The sequence below is a fragment of the Ursus arctos genome, unplaced genomic scaffold (genome assembly GCF_023065955.2).
Source record: "Ursus arctos isolate Adak ecotype North America unplaced genomic scaffold, UrsArc2.0 scaffold_1, whole genome shotgun sequence".
In the NCBI taxonomy this organism is placed as follows: domain Eukaryota; kingdom Metazoa; phylum Chordata; class Mammalia; order Carnivora; family Ursidae; genus Ursus; species Ursus arctos.
The window spans coordinates 103109284-103131858 of NW_026622763.1; the positions used below are offsets into that span (position 1 = coordinate 103109284).

Consider the following 22575-nt stretch of genomic DNA (forward strand, 5'->3'; position numbering starts at 1 on the left):
CTGAAAACAGAACATGTCCCACAAAAGTGTGGCTGAAGAGGGCAGCTGAACAGCCCTGCCTTTCTTTGAGTTTTATTACAGCCAACCTGCCTCTCTGTGCCTCTTATCTGAGTAACTGTCAGTGTGTGTGTGTGTGTGTATCTGTGTGCATGTCTCTCTGTGTGTGTGTGTCTGTGTGCATGTCTCTGTGTGTACGTGTGTGTGCGTGTGTGTATGTCTCTGTGTGTACGTGTGTGTGGTGTGCCTGTAGCACGGAAGTTATGCACAAGGACCCTGGAAACAGGCTGGATTTCAAACCTCGCTCTACCACTTGTTAGTTATGTAACTTTGGGCAAGTTACTTACCCTCTCTGTGCCTCAGTTATACTCCCTGTAAAATGGGGCTGACGATACTAGTGGCACCTCCCTGCAGATTTCTTGGGAGGTTCCATGAGTCGGCACATGGAAAGTACTTAGACCCGTGCTTGGCATAGAACAATAAATGTCCTCCGATATCCAAGGTATGTGTGGACACGTGCATATGACAGGAGGGGGTTTATGATTGATTGCACACTTGTTAAAAACAGGACTACTTTATTGGGTGAATGGTCCAATACTTTCCATTTGGAGATACCATCGTCATAAGATGGATATCAGGGAAGAAGCGGACCGGAAAGCCCATCCTTTGTCTCTGGATGGCATGCGTCCCTGAAACAGATCAGAATCCCCCACCACGAAAGACTCCTATTTCTTCATTACCTACCACGATTTTACCTACCACGATTTTTACTGGCCTGCGCTCCTCATGTGCCAGGCTTTGCCATCAGCATGTTTGAATTCGCAGCCCCCCCGCCCAGGGCCCGGCAGCCAGCCACTCTGGCCTGATGCACGTGGATGGGGCTTCTAGGGGCCAGCATGCTGTGGTGCCCACTGTCCCCTCAGAAAACCTCTTTTCCGTCATGTGACTTTTGGGGCAAATGCTCAGTTATCATCTGGGGTCTGTTGGCTATTTTTATTTCTGACATTTGAACCCTTCTCCACTTAGGGCCCACTCTGGGGGACGGCAATACTTCTAATAATGCTAATTGTTCACCGCTTTTCACGCCGTCTTTCCATTATCCTCCATCGCCCGTAGCCACCGCGCGCTTTTAAGTAGAGTTCAAGCGTCCTTCCCGTCTTCGGGTGGGTTTCTCACCCCCCGGAGCCGAAGGAAGGTGGAACGGTTCTTCTAACCCAAGTGGGTCTGCTGCTTCTTTCCATGCCGTTCGTGACCACATAAAAGTGGTCAGAAATCACTCAGAACTTATTTCGTCTCCTTCAAGCAAAGTTTCGGTAATCTGGAGAAAAGGGAAGAAATGGGTTCTTGTTGCCTTGAGCTCTAAAATGGGACAGAGCGAGGTCATATAGGCCAACTGACCACTATGAATCTTGCATATGCAAAGTAGTCCTACTTTCTCTGACACGCGGGAGCTGAAGCGCACTGGGGCTGGGGTCAGGGCAGAAGCCGTGCCTCAAAGGACTTACCCTCCCACCTCACCCCGCTGTGGGCTTTGTCTGTTCGAATTGCAGAATTTTCAATGCAGTTTCCGCAGAGGCTCTTTGAGGCGATCTGCTTTAAGTTCTCAAATCCACTTGCGAACTCCTTGTTGGTCAGTGTCAGGGGCACGCTTGTCGGACAGTCAGGGAATGTCGAGCCTGTGACCAGAGGGGACCCAGCCCGGGCACACTCCCTGATGCTTCGCTCCCATCGTGCCGCCTGGGCTGAGAGCTTTACAGGCGATGATGTTAGAGGTGATGACACGAGGCTCAGAGAGGTCGTTTTCGACCCACGCTCCTGAAATGTGGATGCAGGTGGTCACGGGCCACCCACGGAGGAAGAGCCGTGGAAGCATGTGGGGCTCACTACTGATAGTGGGGCGGCAAGCCCCCACCCCTCTCTTAGCGGGGGCTGGGCAACAGGAAGAGAGCCCCGTCTCCCTGCCTTAACATGTGGGCACTGAGTTGGAGGGACAGACGAAATTGAAGGGAGAAAGGACAGTAATAGGGCTGTTCCATCCACCGTGGACTCCTCCCCCCCAGTCCTGCCACAGCCTGAGGATCTCGTGTGACCGAGGGACTGGGGCTCGGGGCTTGAGTGGGTGTCCAAACCCCCACCGTTAGTAAAGGCCCAGAGCCGGCGCTCAGACCCTCAGTGGTTTCCTTCCGTATTCTCGAGAATTATTTTTCACTGTGGTGAAGCACACGTAACATAATGTTTGCCATCTCAGCCGTTTCTAAGTGTACAGTTCGGTGGCATTAAGTACGTTTACCCCGCGATGGGGCCGGGAGTGTACTGACGGGCTTTGCTTATCTGATGGGGCAAGGAAGCGTCTGGAGGAACACGCGTGGCCCATATCATTATTCACCCGTGAAACCGGCTTTGCAGATCCAGGGCCGTGAGCCCGGCTCCCCGGCAGCCCCCGATTCTGCTCAGAGAGGCCACCTTCTGGCACTGAACGGTAATGCAACCGCATCGCATTTGAAAATTCTTTAAAAAATCTTCCCGCTTGCCTCGGTAGAGGGAATTTGGGCATTTTGTTAAGTCTTGGATAAAATGGCAAATCTGTGGGTTTTGTGTCTATCCCTCTCCCTGTACCTGTCCTGTACCTATACCCACGGACCTACACTACACCTGTATATCCCTGCCTGCTCATCTCTCTGGCTCCATCCCTCCCGGTGCGTGACAGCATTAGCACTGACTTACAGCAAGGATCCGTTCACTTAAGACTTTCCAGACATACCGAAGACATTTGACTAGAACCTGTTGAGGCCAGATGATACTTTGTTTGTTACGGATACAAGTTTGGATCAGGGTGAACATTGGGACAGAACAAAGAACCTGCCGGTTTAAGAATCAGGAAATGAATGAGAAAAGTCCACACTAACTTAATTCATCTCACTTGGAGGGCAGGACTGGGCCACTGGGCCAACATTACAGGAAAAGCCCCTTTTGCGACCCCTCAGAGGAACATGCTGGGCCGTGCTGAAGGTGGGGGCTGGGGGTGGTGGTGGGAGTGGAAGTGCCACAGGCTCCCGTGGGAATTCCCTGCTCTTCCCTGGCATATCTGTGGTGGTCCTGGCTGTTCCTAGAGATGGGTCTACATCTGACCTCGGGCGCTGTATTAGTCTGCGAGGGCTGTTGTAACAAAATTCCTCAGACTGGGTGATTTCAATAATCAAAACTTTTCCCTCACCATCCTGGAGTTTCAAGATCGAGCTCACAGGTTTGGTTTCTTCAGAGGCCTCTCTCCTTGGCTTGCAGATGGCTGTCTTCTCCTGTGTCCTCACGTGGTCTTCCCTTTTTGTGTGTCTGTGTCCCAATCTCATCTCCTTATAAGGACACCAGTCATATGGGATCAGGGCCCACCCTGAAGACCTCATTTTGACTCAACTACCCCTGTAAGAAAGACCCTGTCTCCAAATACGGTCACATTCGGGGGGTTGGGGGTGAGCGACACAATTCAGCCCAGAACAGGGGCTGAATCCAGCCTTCTGGGCCCGGAAGCATACAGTAGGCGCAGCTACCAGGCCTGGAGTTTGGACCTACCCTCTTCATTCTCAGGAGGCACCGGCTTTCCCTGGACCTCACAGGGACTGCGTCCACCTGGAGACTCTCCTCCTTGCCGGACCGACTCCTCCAGTCCATGCTGTGTGTGACCTTCAGCACGGGTGTGGCTCCTGCTGTCACTATTAAGGACCTACAGGGGACTGCCGGTCAAATCAAATCTGAGCCCCCAGCCTTGAACTCAGAGCCCTGTCTTTCTTTTATTCCTCGGTGCCATGACATCCTCGCATGGATTCTCCCAACACCACCCCTCCGCTTCAGTCCCCACCCCAGCCTCCTTATCCCTTGGTCCTTCTCTCCAAGTATATTTTAAACTCAAAATGAAATTGTACGCCCGGTTTTGCAACCTATGCCATTCACTTGACGGCATGTGTTTTGAGTCTTTCCCTGTGAATATGCTCTAAGTCCAGAAGCTCCCTGGCTCTATCATGCGTCATCCGATGAAGGGCCATGCTCCACCAGTCTCTCAGTCCCACAGCATGCTCTTCCCTCTCTGCCACCAGCTTTCTCTCTGCCAGCCTGGGATGCTTGCTTTGTCCCCTCCCACCAGTATTCCTGCAGAGCCCATCGTTGTGCACTTCGTACTTCAGTTGATAATTTTCTAGCTTTCTAGTCCTTTCCACCTCATTTTCTGGTTTTCAAACTAGATTTTAGGTTCCACCTTCTGATTCCTTTATCTCTGAAAATCCCTGGAAGGATGCCGTGTAGGCTGCAGGCTAAGGCAAGAGAGGACGGGACCTAGGGGCTCTGTCTGTGTGTGGATGTGCGTGGGGGGCAGGAAAGGACATGGTAGGAGTGTGGGAATTCTAGTCCTAGGATCCGCATGAAAGGTGATTTTGAGATCTCTCGGATTCTGCTCTGTTTCCTGCTAGATCTCTTCTCACACGGGTCCTTATTCACGCGTGGCACCTGTCATTCCCAATTTCCCAGAGCCCCCACTCTTGCCCATTGCCTTACACTTGGTCACTCCATTCATTTCCATGACCTGCCTGACCCTCGGAGTTTGTGGTCCTATCTGAACTTTTTGTTTCTCTTTGTCAAAGGGGTTTTCTCCCTTTGAACTGGATACGCTCTCCATAGGAGCTGCCACTCTCACGAATTGCATCTTAATCTCTCCTTTCAGATCTTGCCCAAATCGCTCTGCTTTTACAAAATTGCCCCTTGGCTTTCCTAATGTTTAATCTCTAACCCTTTTACATTTGTTTGTACTGTATAATCAATTTTAATTTTATTATTTTTTATTAATTAATTATTCTTTAAAAAATTATTTATTTGAGAGAGAGCAGGAGCAGGGGGAGGGACAGAGTGAGAGTGAGAGGGACAAGCAGACTCCCTGCTGAGAACAGAGCCAGACATGAGGCTCGATCCCAGGACCCCAGGATCATGACCTGAGCCGAAGTCAGACGCTTAACCCACTGAGTCACGCAGGCACCCCTATATAATCAATTTTTAAATTATACTATCCTCTTTCTTCTTGCCTGTAGCATACAATGCATATATAAATACATAATAGAAAGAATAAGCAGGGTGCCTGGCTGGCTCTGTCGGCAGTGTGTGCGACCCTTGATATCAGGGTTGTGAGTTCGAGTTCCACGTTGGGTGTGGAGATTACTTAAAAATAAAATCTTAAAAAAAAAAAAAAAGAAAGAATAGTCAACACTCCAGGAGCACTGACTATGAGAAAGCCATTGCAATGATATCTGCGGTACATCATTTAAAGAAAACGACCAACAATTGCCTCCTGGTGATTATTACGTTGTCTCTGCTGGCAGAGTGTTCATATGGACAAAGTGTAAGGAAGGCATGGAAATTACTAAAAATTAGGCTTCCTGCCACTCCGCACTACCCCCGCCCAGCTAGCCCAGTGCTGAATATATGTCAGTGTGGAGAAAGTTAACAGAGTCTTAAAAAAAGGAAAGTTTATTAAATGTCCTCTATTTATGATTTTTTTTCTAATCAATTAAAAGCTTTTAATCCGTAATTAATGTTGTCATTACCTTCCATCGTGAGCATTTTCTATTTCACTTGTGGTTTTTAAGATGTGCCACAAATTGTAGAAATTAAATTTTAGTATGACTTAATCCTAGGACTGGCAGGCCAAGACAAGGAAGTTTATGTTTCCTTTATTAGCATTTAAAATACCACGTTCTATAGTTATGCCTCCGTCACTCATATTCAATCACCAAATTGCTACAGTATGCCGCGGCTTTAAGAGTCTTCTCTCAGAGGCTTAAATTTTTTTGTTCCTCCTCTTCAAAGAGCCTCGGAGAGGAGGGCGGGGCTGAGGCAGCTCCCATATAAAAGCCTTCTTCCCCGGCAAGAAGGAGAGGCCGGCAGGATCTTTCCAGTGAAAGCAAATCCTGCCTGACAAACCCAACTGGTATGTTACCAACTTTTGCTTTTTGTGTCTCTATAAATGTTGTAATTGTTGTAACTTGTAGAACTGGTATGACTAGAGCGTGTTGGCAAGGACACCATTTAGATTTTCTATGAAGATTTGAAACTAACAAGACAAGAGGTGAAATTTCTCAAAGAGCTGCTGGGATAAGAAATAAATGCTAGTTCACAGATGCTATAGTCCTCGTTTGGATTTATTTAGATGTAGGAGACTGTGCTAGGGTTTTGAATGATTTAAAACTTGACAGTTTTAAAATAACAGCTTTTTTTTCCTGATTGACAGAGTCAGAAATTTCTTCAAATGAGCTTTATTAAAAAATTCACTGGCATCTGAACTCTGCAACTGACTGTCTAAAGCAGTCCTATGTTCTCAAGCCTATCGAGGACATCACAAAACAGGTTTTTCTTAAATCAAGACTATGATGGAGCGTAAATTAGCATCAAGAAAGAATGTATTCAAACAGTCTACAGTGTTGGATAAAGAAGAAAAGTGTATTTGACTTATTTTTCCATACAGCTTCTGAAACATGCTCATGGCTTGTATTCTTTAGAAGCAAAAGGGAAATACTGGGGGTTGGATGAATAATTAAAGGTTTTATCTCTATTTAATTTTGAGGCCATGATTGCCAGTGCTGACTTCTTCAGAGTTAAGATTCTTAAGCAGAATACAAATACACTCATGGTAGGGGTTTCGGCCCCTCAGTGTCTTGCGAGTGTAAAGAACTTTCTTTCAAGGTTGTGGCTTTTGATTTATAATTCTTTAAAATTTGGAACGAAGTTAGTATCACCCATTATTCATCTTCTTTGTCTTGCTTAAGAATTGACGTTAGTCTTGGCACCTGTGAAGACAAGAGGATCCAGGCACTGAGGGACCCCCAGTCGTTCCCCTGATTCTGGGGGGAGAGGAGCTCTCAGCACATAGCACCTTCCAGCTCATTTGCTGCCAGGACTCACCTCCTGTCTCTCACCTCTCGTCTTTGGGGCAGGAGACACTGGAATCAATGACGTTAGGAGCTCCCCTGGGCTTTTGCCGTTGGGGTTTAATCCACTGAGGCAAACTTCAAAACTGTGGCTAGCAAAAATAGGGCAATTAGAAAAGCGGGATAATTCCTACAAGGAAACACATCTCAGTTCTCCTGGGTGAACGAGGTAGGGGAGGCGAGGTGCACCTTGACCCTCGCAGGTCCACTGTGGCTCCTGTGTGCACCTCAGGCCAGAATGGGAATCGAGAAGATTTCTCTGATGGTGTCATTTCTATTTGAAGCTTCTGCAAGTGTCACACTTACCATTATAATGAATAATTGATGGAAGCAAAGAGTGGAGATGGCTAGGGTTTGGTACAGGCCCTTTGGAACATTCTTTCAGAGCATGAAGGACACAGTTCCTCTCATTCAGTGTTTTGTAAGGAAAACTTGTCCTGTCTGCTTTACCACAGGGAGACTTAGATATACATCCTGATTGAAAATGACATCTCAGGACTGGTTTGACTGTGCAGGTAAACTGTAATGTTGAAAACTTGCCACACGCCATTCTTGTTTGGACAATAACAGAACAGACTGATTTTTGATTTTGGTTTTGTTTTTGCAATGGGCTCACAGGATACAAGAGTATTTTGTTGTGAATGGGTGATTTCTAGATTATTTAAAATTACTTATGAGCATCAGTAATAAAAATAATATTAGGCCAACCGCCCCCCTGGCCAACAAAACCAGGTTTCTAATCCTTGATTTAAATTTTAATGGTGTATTAATATAGTATAAATGACAATCTGTCTCTTCCCAAAGAGGTATTAAAGTAGCACGCAATAGCTACTTATTAAATTGACAGCTTAAGTTTTAAGAATTGGGCTCTCAGACCAGCCTGTTTGAGTTTGAGTCCTGTATCGTCTACTGATTTGCTGTGTGACTTTGGGGAAGTTGTTTAACCTTTCTGTGCCTTAGTTTCTTCATCCATTTAAGTGGGGAAATAACAATCATATAATTCACGGGAGGGCTGAGGGTTGATAAATGTGAAGAGCTGAGTATAGTACCTGGAACATAAGAGGCATTACATGAGACATGGCCTTTATTCACTCCTGGTGTTAGGGCGCCGTTCATGGCCCGCTGAAATGTGTTTCATGGGCTCGCAGGACGAACTGTACTGTCCGTAAGTTCAAGCTATGACCACAGAAGGGCACTAAGCCCACGCTGACATGATCTGGTCTCTGAATCATCCCAGTTACGTGCTTTGTGTTTTTTTTTTTTTTTTTCAAGATTTTATTTGTTTGACAGAGATAGAGACAGCCAGCGAGAGAGGGAACACAAGCAGGGGGAGTGGGAGAGGAAGAAGCAGGCTCACAGTGGAGGAGCTTGACGTGGGGCTCGATCCGGTAACGCTGGGATCACGCCCTGAGCCGAAGGCAGACGCTTAACCGCTGTGCCACCCAGGCGCCCCACGTGCTTTGTGTTTATAAAAGAGATCCAATTACAAGTTCTGAAGAGCTGGGATTGCAGCTGGGATGAGAAGGTCATTGGTGCTATTGGCAGAGTCCTGGGTGAGCCCCGTGGTTCTCTAAATAGGGGTCTCCCGACCTGCAGTACCAGCCACACCTGGGAACTTGTTAGAGATGCAGGGTCTGTGGGCCACCCCAGAGCTGGGGAGCACTGTGGGGGGCCCAGCAAATTCAGTGTGTGCAGAGAACATGTGTTTCTCCGGGAGGGAAACTGGAGATGCTGTCCGTCTTTAGGTTGGAACTGCGGTCCCTTCTGATGTGCGTGGGAGTCAGTATCTCCACAACCTTATTATGAAATTGTGAAAATGTGCAGAGCAATCCAGAGTCCATTCTGGCTTTAATTTTTACCAAGGAAATCTCCATAGCAAGGTAGTAGGCTTCCATTAATTTCATCAGACCCCTCCACGGTCTTTGAGAGTAAGGACCATAAATGAAAAGAATTGAGATATAGATAAAAACATGAAAGCAAACCTCATACACAGGTAAACAAGTAAGTCCTAAATCTGGCCAGTCTCTCAGGTATCTGTGCCCTGGGCCCATCCCTTGGCCGACCATGGGCTCCCTTCCCCTGAGGTTGACATGACTGTTGTACCTTCCACTTGCCTTCAGAACTTTGCAGGGAACAGGCACACAGGTTGGTGGTGTAGGCGACATCGGTTCCGTCTAGGATGTCCCCCGCCATGTGGCCCGGTGTCCTTTTTACACAGGAGTTATTTTCCTCTTAAATTATTATTTGGAAATAATGATAGATTCATAGGAGGTGGGAAACTAGTAGGAGAGGTCCCATGCACCCTTCACCCGTTTCCCCCACTGGTGACACCCCACAGAGCTTTAGCGTAATACCCAAACCAGGAAACTGACATTGACCTTATTCACCGTGGCAGCCTTTGCCCCGCTCAGCCTGCGTGCCCGGCTCTCCTCACACACCCCTACCATCTCTCTCCTCCTCCTCCTGTTTCTCCACCTCTGTTCTCCTGTGACTGTCTCTGGGTCCTTTTGAATGTAAATCTTTTCAGTGTTTCTAGGCTACCCCCCATTTTCACTCCACTCGGCCCCAGGAGCTGAGCAGATGGAATGGGTTTCCCTGGTGGGCGAGGCAGGGGAGAAGGTGGAGAGGCTTAGGTGTCAGGAATCTTTTCTGCCACTTGGCTTTTCCCGAGACACCTTGTTTGCTCTTCTTATGGAGTCCCCACTCTAGGAGTGGTAGTGAGGACAGGAGTGCTGACGTTGATGTCACCCCGCTGTCACGAGCTGCTGTGGGCTCATCCTATGTGACGGTTACCACGGACAGGGTGACGCTGCTGGTCGGAGGGGCTCTCCGGACCTCAAGCCCTTGCTGTCGTGTTGTTGTTTTCTACCACACAGTCGTCTTTTCCTCCCAGTTAGGTCATATAAACAGACAGCTCTCTGTGTGTCGATTTGCATTCCTCTTGACATTGAAGTTTTCATTATTAAAAGCAAGTATTTGGACAAGTCTTTTGGTTTTGCCTGAACGTTGGACTCCCTGGCCCGTGGTGTGATGTTTGAACTTTCTTGATGTGTTCACCGACTCCGTGATTTTTGAGAACTGCACAGTGGATTGAGTATGTGTGACGTGAAATTATCCTCTTCAAATATGATATTAAACATGTGGGGCGCTCTTGCTATCACTTTACTGGAGGATTCCTCTTTTTAAAATATTTTATTTAAATTCAATTTAATTAACGTATACTGTGTTTCAGGGGTAGAATTCAGTGATTCATCAGTTGTATACAACACCCAGTGCTAATCACGTACCTCCTTAATGCCCATCACCCAGTTACCCCATCCCCCCATCTACCTCCCCTCCAGCAACCTTCAGTTTGTTTCCTAGAGTTAAGAGTCCCTTATGGTTTGCCTCCCTCTCTGTTTTTATCTTATTTTATTTTTCCTTCCCTTCCCCTGTGTTCATCTGTTTTGTTTCTTAAATTCCACAAGTGAGTGAGATTATATTGTATTTGTCTATCTCTGACTGACTGATTTCACTTAGCATAATACCCTCTAGTTCCATCCATGTTGTTGCAAATGGCGAGATTTCATTCTTTTTGATGGTTGAGTAATATTCCATTGTGTACGTATACCCTCTCTTCTTTATCCATTCATCTGTCGATGGACATCTGGGCTCTTTCCATACTTTGGGGATTGTGGACATTGTTGCTATAAACATTGGGGTACATGTACCCCTTTGAGTCACTATGTTTGGATCCTTCAAATAAAAACCTAGTAGTGTAATTGCTGGGAGATAGGATTGCTCTATTTTTAACTTCCTGAGGAACCGCCATACTGTTTTCCAGAGTGGCTGCCCCAGCCTGCATTCCCACCAACTTACTGGTCGATTCTATCAGGGGAGGTCCACCCACACCACAGACTGTCATTTTCTTGATTTGGTTTTCCAACTTTTAGCGGAGAGTTCTATTAGTTTAGAGAAATACACTCAGAGTTAAAGATAAAATAAGGGGATGGTCCTAGACCTGAAGCTGGTACTTCTAAGCATCATTACTCCAGCGCCTTCCAAATGGGTGGAATGCCAGTGCCTCTTTCATGCGAATGTCAAATACTGCCAATCTGATGCACAGAAAGCAGCACTATCCCAGTAGTAGCTCCAGAGAGGCTTCAAGACCGTATACTTACAGATGGCGGCTATTGAATGCTGTATCGTGTTACATCGCGTTACAGTTTTGAAGTTACGCAATCATGTTTCCCGAGTTGTGTGTGAAGTTCCAACTCCTGATTGTTGGGGTTGTCATGAATAAATCCACCACCTTTGGAGACTGGTAGACCATCTATAAACTTATTCTTCCTCAAGGGCAGTAGTGTGGCTCTCTTATCCATTCCGAGAGACTGAGGCTACAGGCGTCCCCCATCTGCCTGTGCAGGGGGGTGAACGGAGCAGGTGTGCAGAGCAGACCTAAGCTCTAGAGAAGATGTTTCGGGCTGCTCTTTGGAAGCCAAAACCTTTCCTCAGAAGGCACCTTCTAGGACCTTGGGCACACGAATGTGATGAAGACAGGACTGCGCCCACTGATGTGGGAAGGGGTCCCTGAGCCCCTCTCAGCAGGGAGGCTTGAAGACCCCCTTTTACTTTTTAAATTTTTAAATTATTTTTTTAGGATGTTTTTGAGAGAGAGCGAGAACGAAAGAGAGCACGTGGAGGGGAGGAGCAGGAGAGGGAGAGAAACTTCAGCAGACTCCCCACTGAGTGAGGAGCCCAACGCAGGGCTCGAACTCGTGATTCTGAGATCATGACCTGAGCTGAAGCTAAAAGCCAGAGGCTTAACTGACTGAGCCACCCAGGTGCCCCTTGAGGACCCCCCTTTTTTTTATTTTTGATTTTTAAAAAAGATTTATTTATTTATTTTTAGAGAGCAAGAGTGGGGGAAAGGGTAGAGGGAGAGAGAGAATCCCAAGCAGGTTCCTCGCCCAGTGCAGAGCCCAACACAAGGCTCCATCTCACGACCCTGAGATCATGACCTGAGCTGAAATCAAGAGTTGGTTGTTCAACTGACTGAGCCACCCAGACCCCAAAACTCCCTTTTAAAACCACACTTAAGACTTGGCTGTTGAGTGAGGCCCTGAACACTTATGTGTTGTCCCCATTTTTTCTCTGGAGTCAGAGTCAGGTAGACCAGGTAGGACCAGGTGGTGTAGGAACATCAATCAATCGGCTCCTTGTCCAGGAAGGATTTCAGACAATATGACGGGAGAGGGAAAAACCATCAAAGTTTATTATCAGTATTTATTATGTTATTGTTGGCTTTCTTTTCTTTTTGATCTTCAATTGGTTCTCTATCTTCGATCGATGACTTTAGGGGGGATCTGCCTGCCCCACAAAGCCCTTCTGCTCCACGCTCTCTTATTCTTACAAGTGTCACATCTGCCCTGTGCTTTTATCTCCTCCTGCCTGCTAGTTTTCTTCTTGCAAGATTGAAACAGGACCCAACAAATCAGCTGTCGGCCCCTCCTCCCATTTGCTCCTGTGGAGGCGAGGTCCACACTGGTTGTCCACACCGGTTGTCTACACACTTTCTCAACCCCCATCGCTGAAATCCCATTGCCATGGTCACTGGTTCTCTTCCTCTTGCCCAGCCTCTAGGTGCTTATCCTGTTTATTAAGTATATTTTCCAGATTACACAAGCAATGCATTTAATTTTGGTAAATATAAAAAGTAAAAAAAAAAAAAAAGGAATTACTCACCATCCCACCCCCTACGTTAGTACAAGGTGGTTAGCATTTTGGTGTATTTACTCCCGGGTGCGTTCTTCACATTATCCACGAGGCACTTACCTTCCCTGCAGCTGGAGCTGCCTTTCCTGTGGATTTCCTGCCTTCTGCTTTTTCTTTTCCTACTTGAAACACGTCCTAATAATTTCTCCAGCCATTGAATGACACCCTCCTAATGTCACCACCCTTTTATTTCTTTTGGGTGGAATGTTCTATTAATGGAAATTTAGGTTGTTTCCAATTGTCCCTATTAAGAAATAACTCTGCAATGAATAGCTCGTCAGTACAATTTTTTGTGTGTTTCTGACTATTTGTTTTATTTAGGGTCTCGAAAGCCAGTTCACGGTCAACAGTATTGAAGTGCTTGCTACATCATGGCCCAGTTGCTTTGCAGGCAGTAAGATGGTTTCCACCCACCCAGTCATCTGTCTCATCGCCCTCTTCCCAGCATCAAACGCAATCATCTGAAAATACATGCTCTCGGTGTTTCACTGTTGTTGGGCTTTGATGACAAGGGAGGCTTAGTCTGTTTTTGCGTTTATTAGTGATCCGTGTTCTCTCTAAGGTGGATTTGGATTTTAGCCCCCAGCCTACTTTTTTTTTTTTTTTTTTTTTTTTAAAGATTTTATTTATTTATTTGACAGAGATAGAGACAGCCAGCGAGAGAGGGAACACAAGCAGGGGGAGTGGGAGAGGAAGAAGCAGGCTCATAGCGGAGGAGCCTGATGTGCGGCTCGATCCCATAACGCCGGGATCACGCCCTGAGCCGAAGGCAGACGCTTAACTGCTGTGCCACCCAGGCGCCCCCCCAGCCTACTTTTCTACCGGGTTTTGTATTGTTCCGCCTGGTGGGACGACTTTGTTACTTTTTCTTAGCACAGGACGCATTAACTGGTTTCTTCCTAGTGTGACATTCTTTTTTTTTTCTTTAAAGATTTATTCATTCGAGAGAGAGCACGCGAGGGGAGGGGCAGAGGGAGAGGGAGAGAGAGAGAATTTCAAGCAGACTCCCTGTGAGTGCAGAGTGCAATGCGAGGCTCGATCCCGGGACTTGAGCAGAACCCGAGTAGGACACCCCACTGACTGAGCCACCCAGGTGCCCCTACCTGGTGTGACTTCCACTCCTTCCTCCCCTTCTGGCCATGGTCCTATCCAATTTACCTGCCCTTTCCAAGGTTCCCTGGGGAGGGGGGCTGTGGATCTTCTCCTTTCTCACTCCAGGCCTTCCTCTGTGGCCTCTTCTGAACTTTGCCCATGGCCCTCGGTCCTCTGTCCCTTCCCCTAATGCCCCGGCTCCTCTCTCACCCGTGCCTTAACTCCTGACCACGTCCAGGTGGCAGATGAAGGCCCGCAGCCCCTGTGATGTAAGACATCCTAAAGCAGGCCCAAACTCATCATCAATCCACCTGACATCAGCTGGGCTCAGAAAAGCCATTGGAAACGAATACCTGATGTAGGCACCTGACGTGTCAGAACAGGGCAGCTCACTTCACATCTCATGTGACTTGCCTATTCTCTTTTGAAGTGTGACTAAAAAGCAAAAATACACCTTTTCCCATTGCAGCAAAGAAAGCAGTTTTTCATTGTGAGGCAAATGAAATCATTTCCTGACCCTTGGTGCCCTGCTTGGCTGCAATTTGCTGTATGGGGATCACAGTAAATACCTTGCAGGATTGATCTGTGGTTTTACAATAATGTATGTAAAGTACCAATTAATACTAGGAGCCTCTCTTTGAAATGTCTGGGGAGAGAAGTAAAAGAAGCACTCGTTGTTTTAAACAGCCTGTACCAGCTGCTCTGAGTGGGTTTCAAAGAAGCTTCTAGTCCCTGTGGAGTGGGAGAGTTTTGAGGCTGCCTGGGAGGGGCAGTCCCACTGAGAAGTCAGGCTCCCTGGGTTGAGGGTCAGGAACCTGTGGCTGAGCGGCGGGTCTAGGCCCTTCCTAGGGGTTATGGGAGGCTATGTGGAAGCGGTTTGAAAGCCGGAAGAGGATTTAGGGTTTGGGAGGAGTGTTATTTATTTGTTTAAATTATTCACTCAATAAAAAAAAAATCATTCACTCAATAAATATGTGTACAGATTTACTCTGCACACCTTGCCGGACCTGGGACTATGGTGCCGAACAAGAGAGCTCTGGGCCAGAGGCCGAACAGATCCTTCAACAAATCAGGGCTTCCACGGCTGGTGGAGGGGGGAGGTGCTGCAGGACCAGTGACTGTACATGCCTGCCGGGGGCGGGGGGGTGGTCACGGAGCACCTCCCCAGAGAAGTGTTGCACACGTGAGGCCTGGAGGAGGAGCAGGAGATGAGCAGACAGGGGGTGTGCGGAAGAGGGTTCCAGACAGAGGGTGGGACCCCGGGGGCCACTGGAAAGAGGGGGGACTGGCTCTTGGACGTGGCGTGACTGGAGGGCTGTCACGGGTAACTGGGGGAGCTTGGTGTCAGAGGAGGAGACTCAGGGAGACCGGGAAGGATGATGCTTTCGTTCTAGAAATGTTGTGTCTGCTGCGTCTGCCAGACAACCAGTAGTCACTGGTGGTTTTTGTCTGCAGCCCCACTGGGCTGACAGTCGGAGCGCGCCCCTGCAGGTTGGGATGGGAGGGTCTGGGCATCAGGGGAGCAGGGGCATCCTGAGAAGCCTCCCCGTGGTGGTTGGGGCCTCTGTGTCTCTCGGGCTAACGGCCTGACAGGGAATTGCCCGGTGTCCCTGGGGCCCAAGTGTCGGCTCCGAGTCTCAGGGCGACCTGGACACCCAGGCCCTCGGCCCTGCCACCACGGGGTGGATCAGGGCCAGGATCCTTCTCACAGTCTGGCCCCTTCCTCCAGCTGACACAAGCCATTGTTAGGGTTTGTTCTTTACGTTCCCTTTACCCTAAATCCCTTAAGTTGGCAGGAGCTATTGCGAACCCCTGAAGTGTGGTGGTCTGTGATGCGGGACCCCGCTGCGGAGAGGGGCTCCTGGAGGGGCCGGGACCGGTGCTGTAAGGACAGGAACTCAAGCAGCTCCCAGAGGATGAGGAGGGGCGAGGCCAGAAGAGCAGGGCAGGGGTGCAGTTAGTGGTGGGGGTCCTGGGTCGGAGCAGGGGGTGGTGGGGACAGAGGGCACGGAGACAAGGCTTTCTGTGAAGCCCTTTTACTGTTTGCAGCTCAAACTAACCCCCTGCCCCACCCCATTCTCCACAGACAAGATGTCCTTCGAGGGGGCCAGGCTCAGCATGAGAAACCGAAGGAACGGCACGCTGGACAGCACCCGGACCCTGTACTCCAGCATGTCTCGGAGCACAGACGTGTCCTACAGCGAAAGCGTGAGTCCGCGGCGGGCCATCACGTCACATGGCAACGCTTTGGCCATGATGTTATTTGGGCACCCACACTGCCGCTTTAAAAAGATCGTCCCTCACTGTATAGTGTTTTGTTCTGTGGGTTGTTTTGGTCACTTATGAAAGCATTTTCTCTTCTGTGTTGTTTTTTAAACGTTGTAAACTTGATACGTTGTTACATGATGCCTTTGTTAACTGGCGCTCATGCAATTTACAATACTGAGCTGTTAACACTCGGTTTCCTGCTTAGTGCTTGGTGTTCTTGCTTCCAGTCCGGCGGGCTTGCTGCAAATGAGTCTTGAATCCAAGTCCTCTTTAACTCTATGGCTGGGTCTCGGTTTGGGTCCTCATTTGTTCTTGCAACAGCTTCTAACTGTTCTCCTGGGCACCTTTGTCTCTGTTCCAAGCCAGTGCCCATGTTGCCCTGCAGTCGTGGGGACGGGCCAGTCGTGCTTCCTGGGGGCCAGCACGTTGTTAATGGTGCCTTTGTTAACTGGCGCTCATGCAATTTACAATACTGAGCTGTTAAGACTCCTTTTCCTGCTTAGTGCTTGGTGTTCTTGCTTCCAGTCCAGCGGGTTCGCTGCAAATGAGTCTTGAATCTAAGTCCTCTTTAACTCTACGGCTGGGTCTCGGTTTTGGCCTCATTTGTTCTTGCAACAGCTTCTAACTGTTCTCCTGGGCACCCGTGTCTCCCGTTCCAAGCCAGCGCCCACGCTGCCCTGCAGACGTGGGGACCGGCCAGTCGTGCTTCGTGGGGGCCAGCAGGGGCCCTCTCCCTTCTGTGGCACCGCCTCCCGGCCCTGTCCGCTGCGCTGCTGCTTGGGCACGTCCCACTGGCTTCGTGCCCACCCACCCTGCGGGCAGATCCAATCTGTTCGCTTGTCAGGAAATAAAGATAGCATCCAGTCTAATACCAAGGGCCCCCCTCGGCTGCGGTGTTGGAAGTCAGCATGGTGGCTCGCTGTGGGGACGAGGCCGGAGGAGGGATTGGGAGGGGTGCTGGGCGTGTCAGTGTTTAGGTCTTGCTGGTGGTTACATGGGGCTGGCTTTGCGATCTATCAGTGAGCCCTAAGGCAACAAACAAGGGGGCAAAGGGACCCCATACTGCGTATGTAAGGCTGCTCCCAACACAGATGCATCCTTAGATTTTATACCTGGTCTCACCTTAGCCCTGGCCCTGCAGGACACAAATGATGGGCAAAGACAGTGGGGCCTCTCCTCCAGCCTAAAGCAAGGAAGGCGGGAAAGGCACTTTCTCGTCTCGCTCTTGGACTCGGGCTGTGATGCCCCTGGGAGATGGGCAAAGGCTGACTCTTTCTCTTGCCACACTCCATGGCTCCCAAAAGATTTCTGTATGGATTTCCTGCTCACGGCCTCAGAGGTGCTGGCCGTCCCCGGGTAGAAGTTCTGAGACCGCCCAAGACGCCTCAGTTCCAGGGGGTCCTGTTTGCAGCCCCCCCCCCGCAAGAACACACACCTCTGCAAAGTGCATTTTCAGAGGGAATTTTTAGCCACAAAGCAGCGCTTACACCACCGCTCTTCCGCGATCACTGACCTCATAGACCTAGACGTCTGTTGAGTTCTCTTCATTTGGTTAACTAGACTTAAAATTAGTTAAGACATTAGAAAATATTACCAGGGAGAAAGGGCATCATAGGCTTTCAAAATTTTTGCATTCAGCTGAGTGTAGAAAGTGTGGTTGCTTTCCATATTTTTATTGTGTGTGGAAGAGAATGTCCAAGTGTAAATTTCCAGCTTAAGGAAGAAAAATAAAACGAACACTTTTGCACCCACCACCAGTTTAAGGAACAGGATACCACCAGGATGTCAGAAGGCGCCACGTGCCCCCCCATGTCGTCCCCTCCCTCCTGCCAGAGGTGACCGAAAGCCTGCATTTTGTGTTACCCATTCCTTGCTTTTGTTTATAAGTTTATTATTTGACTATATATGTGGATATGTATATATAATAATATATATTATTTGACTTTGCCCATCTCCCAAATAATATACATATATATATATCCCCAAACAATATATTGTTTCCTTTTTTAAAAGATTTTATTTATTTATTTGAAAGAGAGAGAGCAGGAGCAGGGGGAAGGAGCAGAGGGAGAGGGAGAAGCAGGCTCCCTGGAGCCCGACACACGGGGCTCGATCCCAGGACCCTGGAATCATGACCTGAACCGAAGGCAGACGCTTTACCTGCCGACCTACTGAGCCACCCAGCCCTCATGTTGTGTACTTTTATCTGCTTTTGATACACATGGAATTCTACAAGTATTCTTTGGGAGTTTTGTTGTCATTCCTCACCATGTTTTCGAGACTCTTCCGTGTTGGTAGTCGTCACCACTGCTGAGCCGTTTCACCGCTGTTCAGCGCTCCGTCCTGGGCACGTCTACCCAGCCTGAGGGGAGCATTTGGGGTTTAGGGCTTTGCTGTTAGGAGTAATGCCATGTGAACATTTCTGGATGTGTGAGCTGGGGTTCGCTGGGAAACGTTCTTGGGGTGAAGCCGTGTGGGTGAAGGTAGACACCTATCCCTCATGGGGTCTGGGTTTAAGACACAGGACTTACGGGATCACGTTTGTTCGAAGGGCCAGGAAGAGGAGGCGTGTGGTCCCTGTTTCTCTGATGTCTGGAAATGAAGGGGGGCGGGCAGCAGGGGGCTGACTGCTGAGTGCACCGTGGACTTCATTCCTGGAGACTGCCTGCCCCCTGCTTTTGTGGGGCTCAGCTGGTGGAAGCCTCGCTGTCGGGGACAGGGAGGCAAGGCTGGCTTTGGTACCAGTGGCCTGACCCGGGAGGCCAAACCTGCATGAAGTTGTTGGAGAACCCAGTGGCCTGAGGGAGGGGGATCTGGGCTGCCAGCCCCACCTCCCCAGGGCAAGGCATCCCCGTGAGGCTGACAACCCCTTGCCAGGCCTCCTGAGCTTGCAGGCTGTTGATGGGACAGACCTACCTCTCTCTCCATGGGAGATGATTTCTAGGGGGATAACTTCGCTGGCCGTGGTCGATGATTTTCCAGAGTGGTTGTACCAGTTTACTCACCCACCCCTAGCGGGCGCGAGGGCTCCCCCCCCCTCCTCTTATTTGGTGTCACCTGCCTTTTTGATTTTTCCAGCCCGGAGGGTTTGCCATGGGACGTTGCTGTGCTTTGCCTTCACGCTTGCTTCGTTACCGGTGAGGCTGAGCCTCTCTTCACACATTTGTGGGGTGTTTTTGTGTCCTCTTTTATTCGATGCACGCTCATGCCTTTTGTCATGTTCCCCTTCGGTTGTCTGTCCCAGGTTAGCGATTTCAGAGAGTCTCTCCACCAATCCTGTGACGATTACTGTGTATTGCAAGTATATTCTCCCACTTGAGGAGTGTAGTTTTTTTTCAATGTACTCTTCATCTCTTTCCAAATAGTTTGCTTTTGCATCTGAAGGGAAGCCTTTGGTGTATAGAAACTTGTGGTTGTTTATCAGAACGAGGTTCTGGATATGCCTTACCACCTTGTCCTGGGGGAGCAAACATAACCCTCGAAGGAGTCTTTGGAATAGGTCTTCTTTTGAAAAGCAAGTGTAAGAGGAAAGAGTATCTGCCTTGATACATTATTTATGCTAAACTATCAACAAATGCTTACATTCCCTTGGTAGTCCTAGAGACAGAAAAACATAATTCGTATGTGTATCATGACATTTATTACAAGATAACGCCAAGTTAATTTGTAGAAAAAATTGCATTTAGTTATAAAAATTTAAATGTAAGCCTCTTTTAAAAGCTGTTGTGGGACTCTAAAAGCATGAACGGATGCTGGTGCTATGAATATGTGGGAAATTCTTGAAACCTTTGAAGAAGGTGTAATCATATTTAGTATTCATTAATGACGCAGTGTGCGAGAATAAATTAGTGATATGTTGTCCTATGTTCTTTCTCCAAAGGACCTGGTGAATTTTATTCAAGCAAATTTTAAGAAACGGGAGTGTGTCTTCTTTACCAAAGATTCCAAGGCCACGTAAGCAACGATTTTCCCTCCGTTTTTGCTTCCACGTTGGAAGATAAATTATTAACAACCATTACAACAAACAAACGAATGTTCACTAGTTCATTATTAAAGTTGTTTTCATCTTGCAATTCTCAGAAATGGTGTGTGAGCAGGAAGAATTTGGCAAGTAGCTTGGACTTGGTCGCTAGAGCGCGTCCCTAGAGCGGTATCATTTCGTTTTATATTTTTAGCTTTGGCAATAGTTGGTAGAGGCTCCAAGAGAGGCTGTCGCCCCGCTCGGTGCTCCCATGAGCCTGGGAGCCCCCCTGAGTGGGCAGCAAGGACGGTAGTGGTGTCACAGTGGTTGGTGGATGACCCCTACCGTGAGCATGCGTGTGGCAATCCGGCTCCTCTGTTAGGCTGTTGACTTTGGGCCTTTCCATCCAGTCGGGTGTTCATCTACTCTGAGTCTCAAGTGTTCTGGAGCATCCAGGCTGGGTTTCAAAAGCTACGGGGAGCAGCCCCCAGCAGCTGGACACGCAGGGGGTGTTCCATGAGTGTCAGCTAATGAGCGTGTGAGTGAATGGACCGACTGCTGATCTTTCCCATAGAAGATGCGCCTGGACCCAAAGAGATAATTTTAGTGCTACCCCCCTCTCATCCTGCCGCTCTGCCTTTCCTCTGTTGCCTGGGGCTGAGAGAAGAAAGGATCTAGCTAGTAATTGGTTGGATAGTCGCTGCTGTAGTTTATAATTAAAGCACTGACCTTCCGCTGAGCGGAGGCAGGCAACAGAGGAAGGATGGAAGAGCAAGCAAGAGCAGGCGTGTTAGAACCAGCCCCGGACCCAACCTTGGCTCGGCCGCCTGCTCGCTGCAAGACCTTGAGCCAATTATTCTTTTCTTCTGAACGGAACTCTCTGATGCTAAAACGCTAGCAGAGTATACACCTCACGGGTGGTGGTAGGAATTCAATGCAGTAACACATTAAATACCTACCGTAGTGCCTTAGAGCATGAAAGGGCCTTAAGAAATGCATTTGCTTGCGACGTGTGAATTAGAAAATGAATCAGAAAAATGAAGAATCTCTACTTTGTCACTGGTGTAAACTTACTCATCATGAGTCATTGTGACCGAGTACAAACTTCATGAGTCAGCTGTTTATTCCCTAAATGGGTTCACTGAGAGCCTTTGCTGTTAATCTGTTGTTTGGGAGAAAATACAGTTTGGATTCATTCATTCACTCCACAGCTATTTATTGAGTATCTGCTGTGTCATGGGGACTTATACACCTGATTGCTAATTCTACAACCACCCCCTTTGCAAGGTAGCTGCTCCTTAAAAAAAAAAAAAAAAAATTTGTTTATTTATTTATTTGAGAGAGAAAGAGAGTGTGTGTGCACGAGCGGGGGGAGGGGCAGAAGGAAAGGGAGAAGCGTGCTCCCCGCTGAGCAGGGAGCCTGATGCGGGGCTTGATCCCAGGACCCTGAGATCACAATCTGGGCTGAAGGCAGACATTTAACCAACTGAGCCACCCAGGTGCCCCAAGGCAGCTGTTCTTGTCATTTGACAGACAAGGCATGTGAGCCCCAAGAGTTCAGTATTTACCCAAGGTCACACTGCCGGTGGGAGATGGAGGAGGGACTGGACCCAGGTTTTCTGATTCCTAGCTTGTGTGTTCTTTTTATCTCCTGCCCCCACCCTTTCTAAGAACGACAGTGCCTCAGGCAGACTGTATTCAGCAGCAATTTCTTGGGTGCAGAAATCCAGTCTAACTGGTTTAAGTGAAAGGGGTATAATGGGAGCTTCTGCCTGGAAAGCACAACCAGAGCCAGGGCTTGATGGCACAGAGCTTGTCTCTTCCCACCTGTCATTTCTGTTGTCCTCTGGGTGGGCAGGCTCTTCACAAGTGGTGGCAAAGTGGTCACCATATCTGACACAGTATCAGTTTACCACTTTACCAGTGGGGGGAAGAGGGCCTCATTCTTAGCAAATCCTCCAAAAATTCTGGAGCGATGTTCCTGGCTCTTCTTGGCCTTAGTGGGCCATGTGCACGCCTCTAAACTCAGCCCTGGGGCTGGGGAGTAGGATGTGTTGACTGGCCGGGCCTGGTTATTGTGTCCACGGGGACCCCGTGTGGAACGGAAGGATTCCTCAAAGGCAAATTGGGTGTTCCTGCCGGCAGAACAGGAGACAGATGCAAGGTAGGGAACCTATAGCTGTCCGCCTTAACGTGCCTGATTATAGCTTGGGTCTGGCCCAAAACAAAGGGAGATGTGGTGAGCAGCCCCCATCTTCAACAACGCAGGCAGAGGACAGGAACCCCTCAGGGTCTTCTGGTTCCCTTCTAGAAGGGCACAAGGTTATAGACCAGGGTCAGGACTCTATAGTCTTTGAAATTCCCCACATTTAGTACTGTTATCTCTCCATAGGTGGGAGGAATCCTCCGTGTCATCCAAATTACCCATTGGACAAGGAAATCAAAGGAAGTGACTCATAATATTGATACCCTGATACCCTGAATTTGCTTGCTTGCCACACAAGCTGACATAGGCTGTCCAAGTCTCCCTAGAGAATCCCT

At 48.6% G+C, this 22575-nt stretch overlaps 1 protein-coding gene across 1 annotated transcript in view; it reads left to right on the forward strand.

Annotated features, from left to right (window-relative positions):
- Positions 1-15896: 15896 nt before the first annotated feature.
- Positions 15897-22575, forward strand: part of TRPM8 (transient receptor potential cation channel subfamily M member 8) — a 77383-nt gene continuing 70704 nt past the window's right edge. Inside the window, exons 1-2 of the mRNA XM_026491642.3 lie at positions 15897-16013; positions 19954-20027. Of these exons, the coding sequence (XP_026347427.1) occupies positions 15897-16013; positions 19954-20027 (191 nt within the window). The remainder of the gene's footprint in view (positions 16014-19953; positions 20028-22575) is intronic.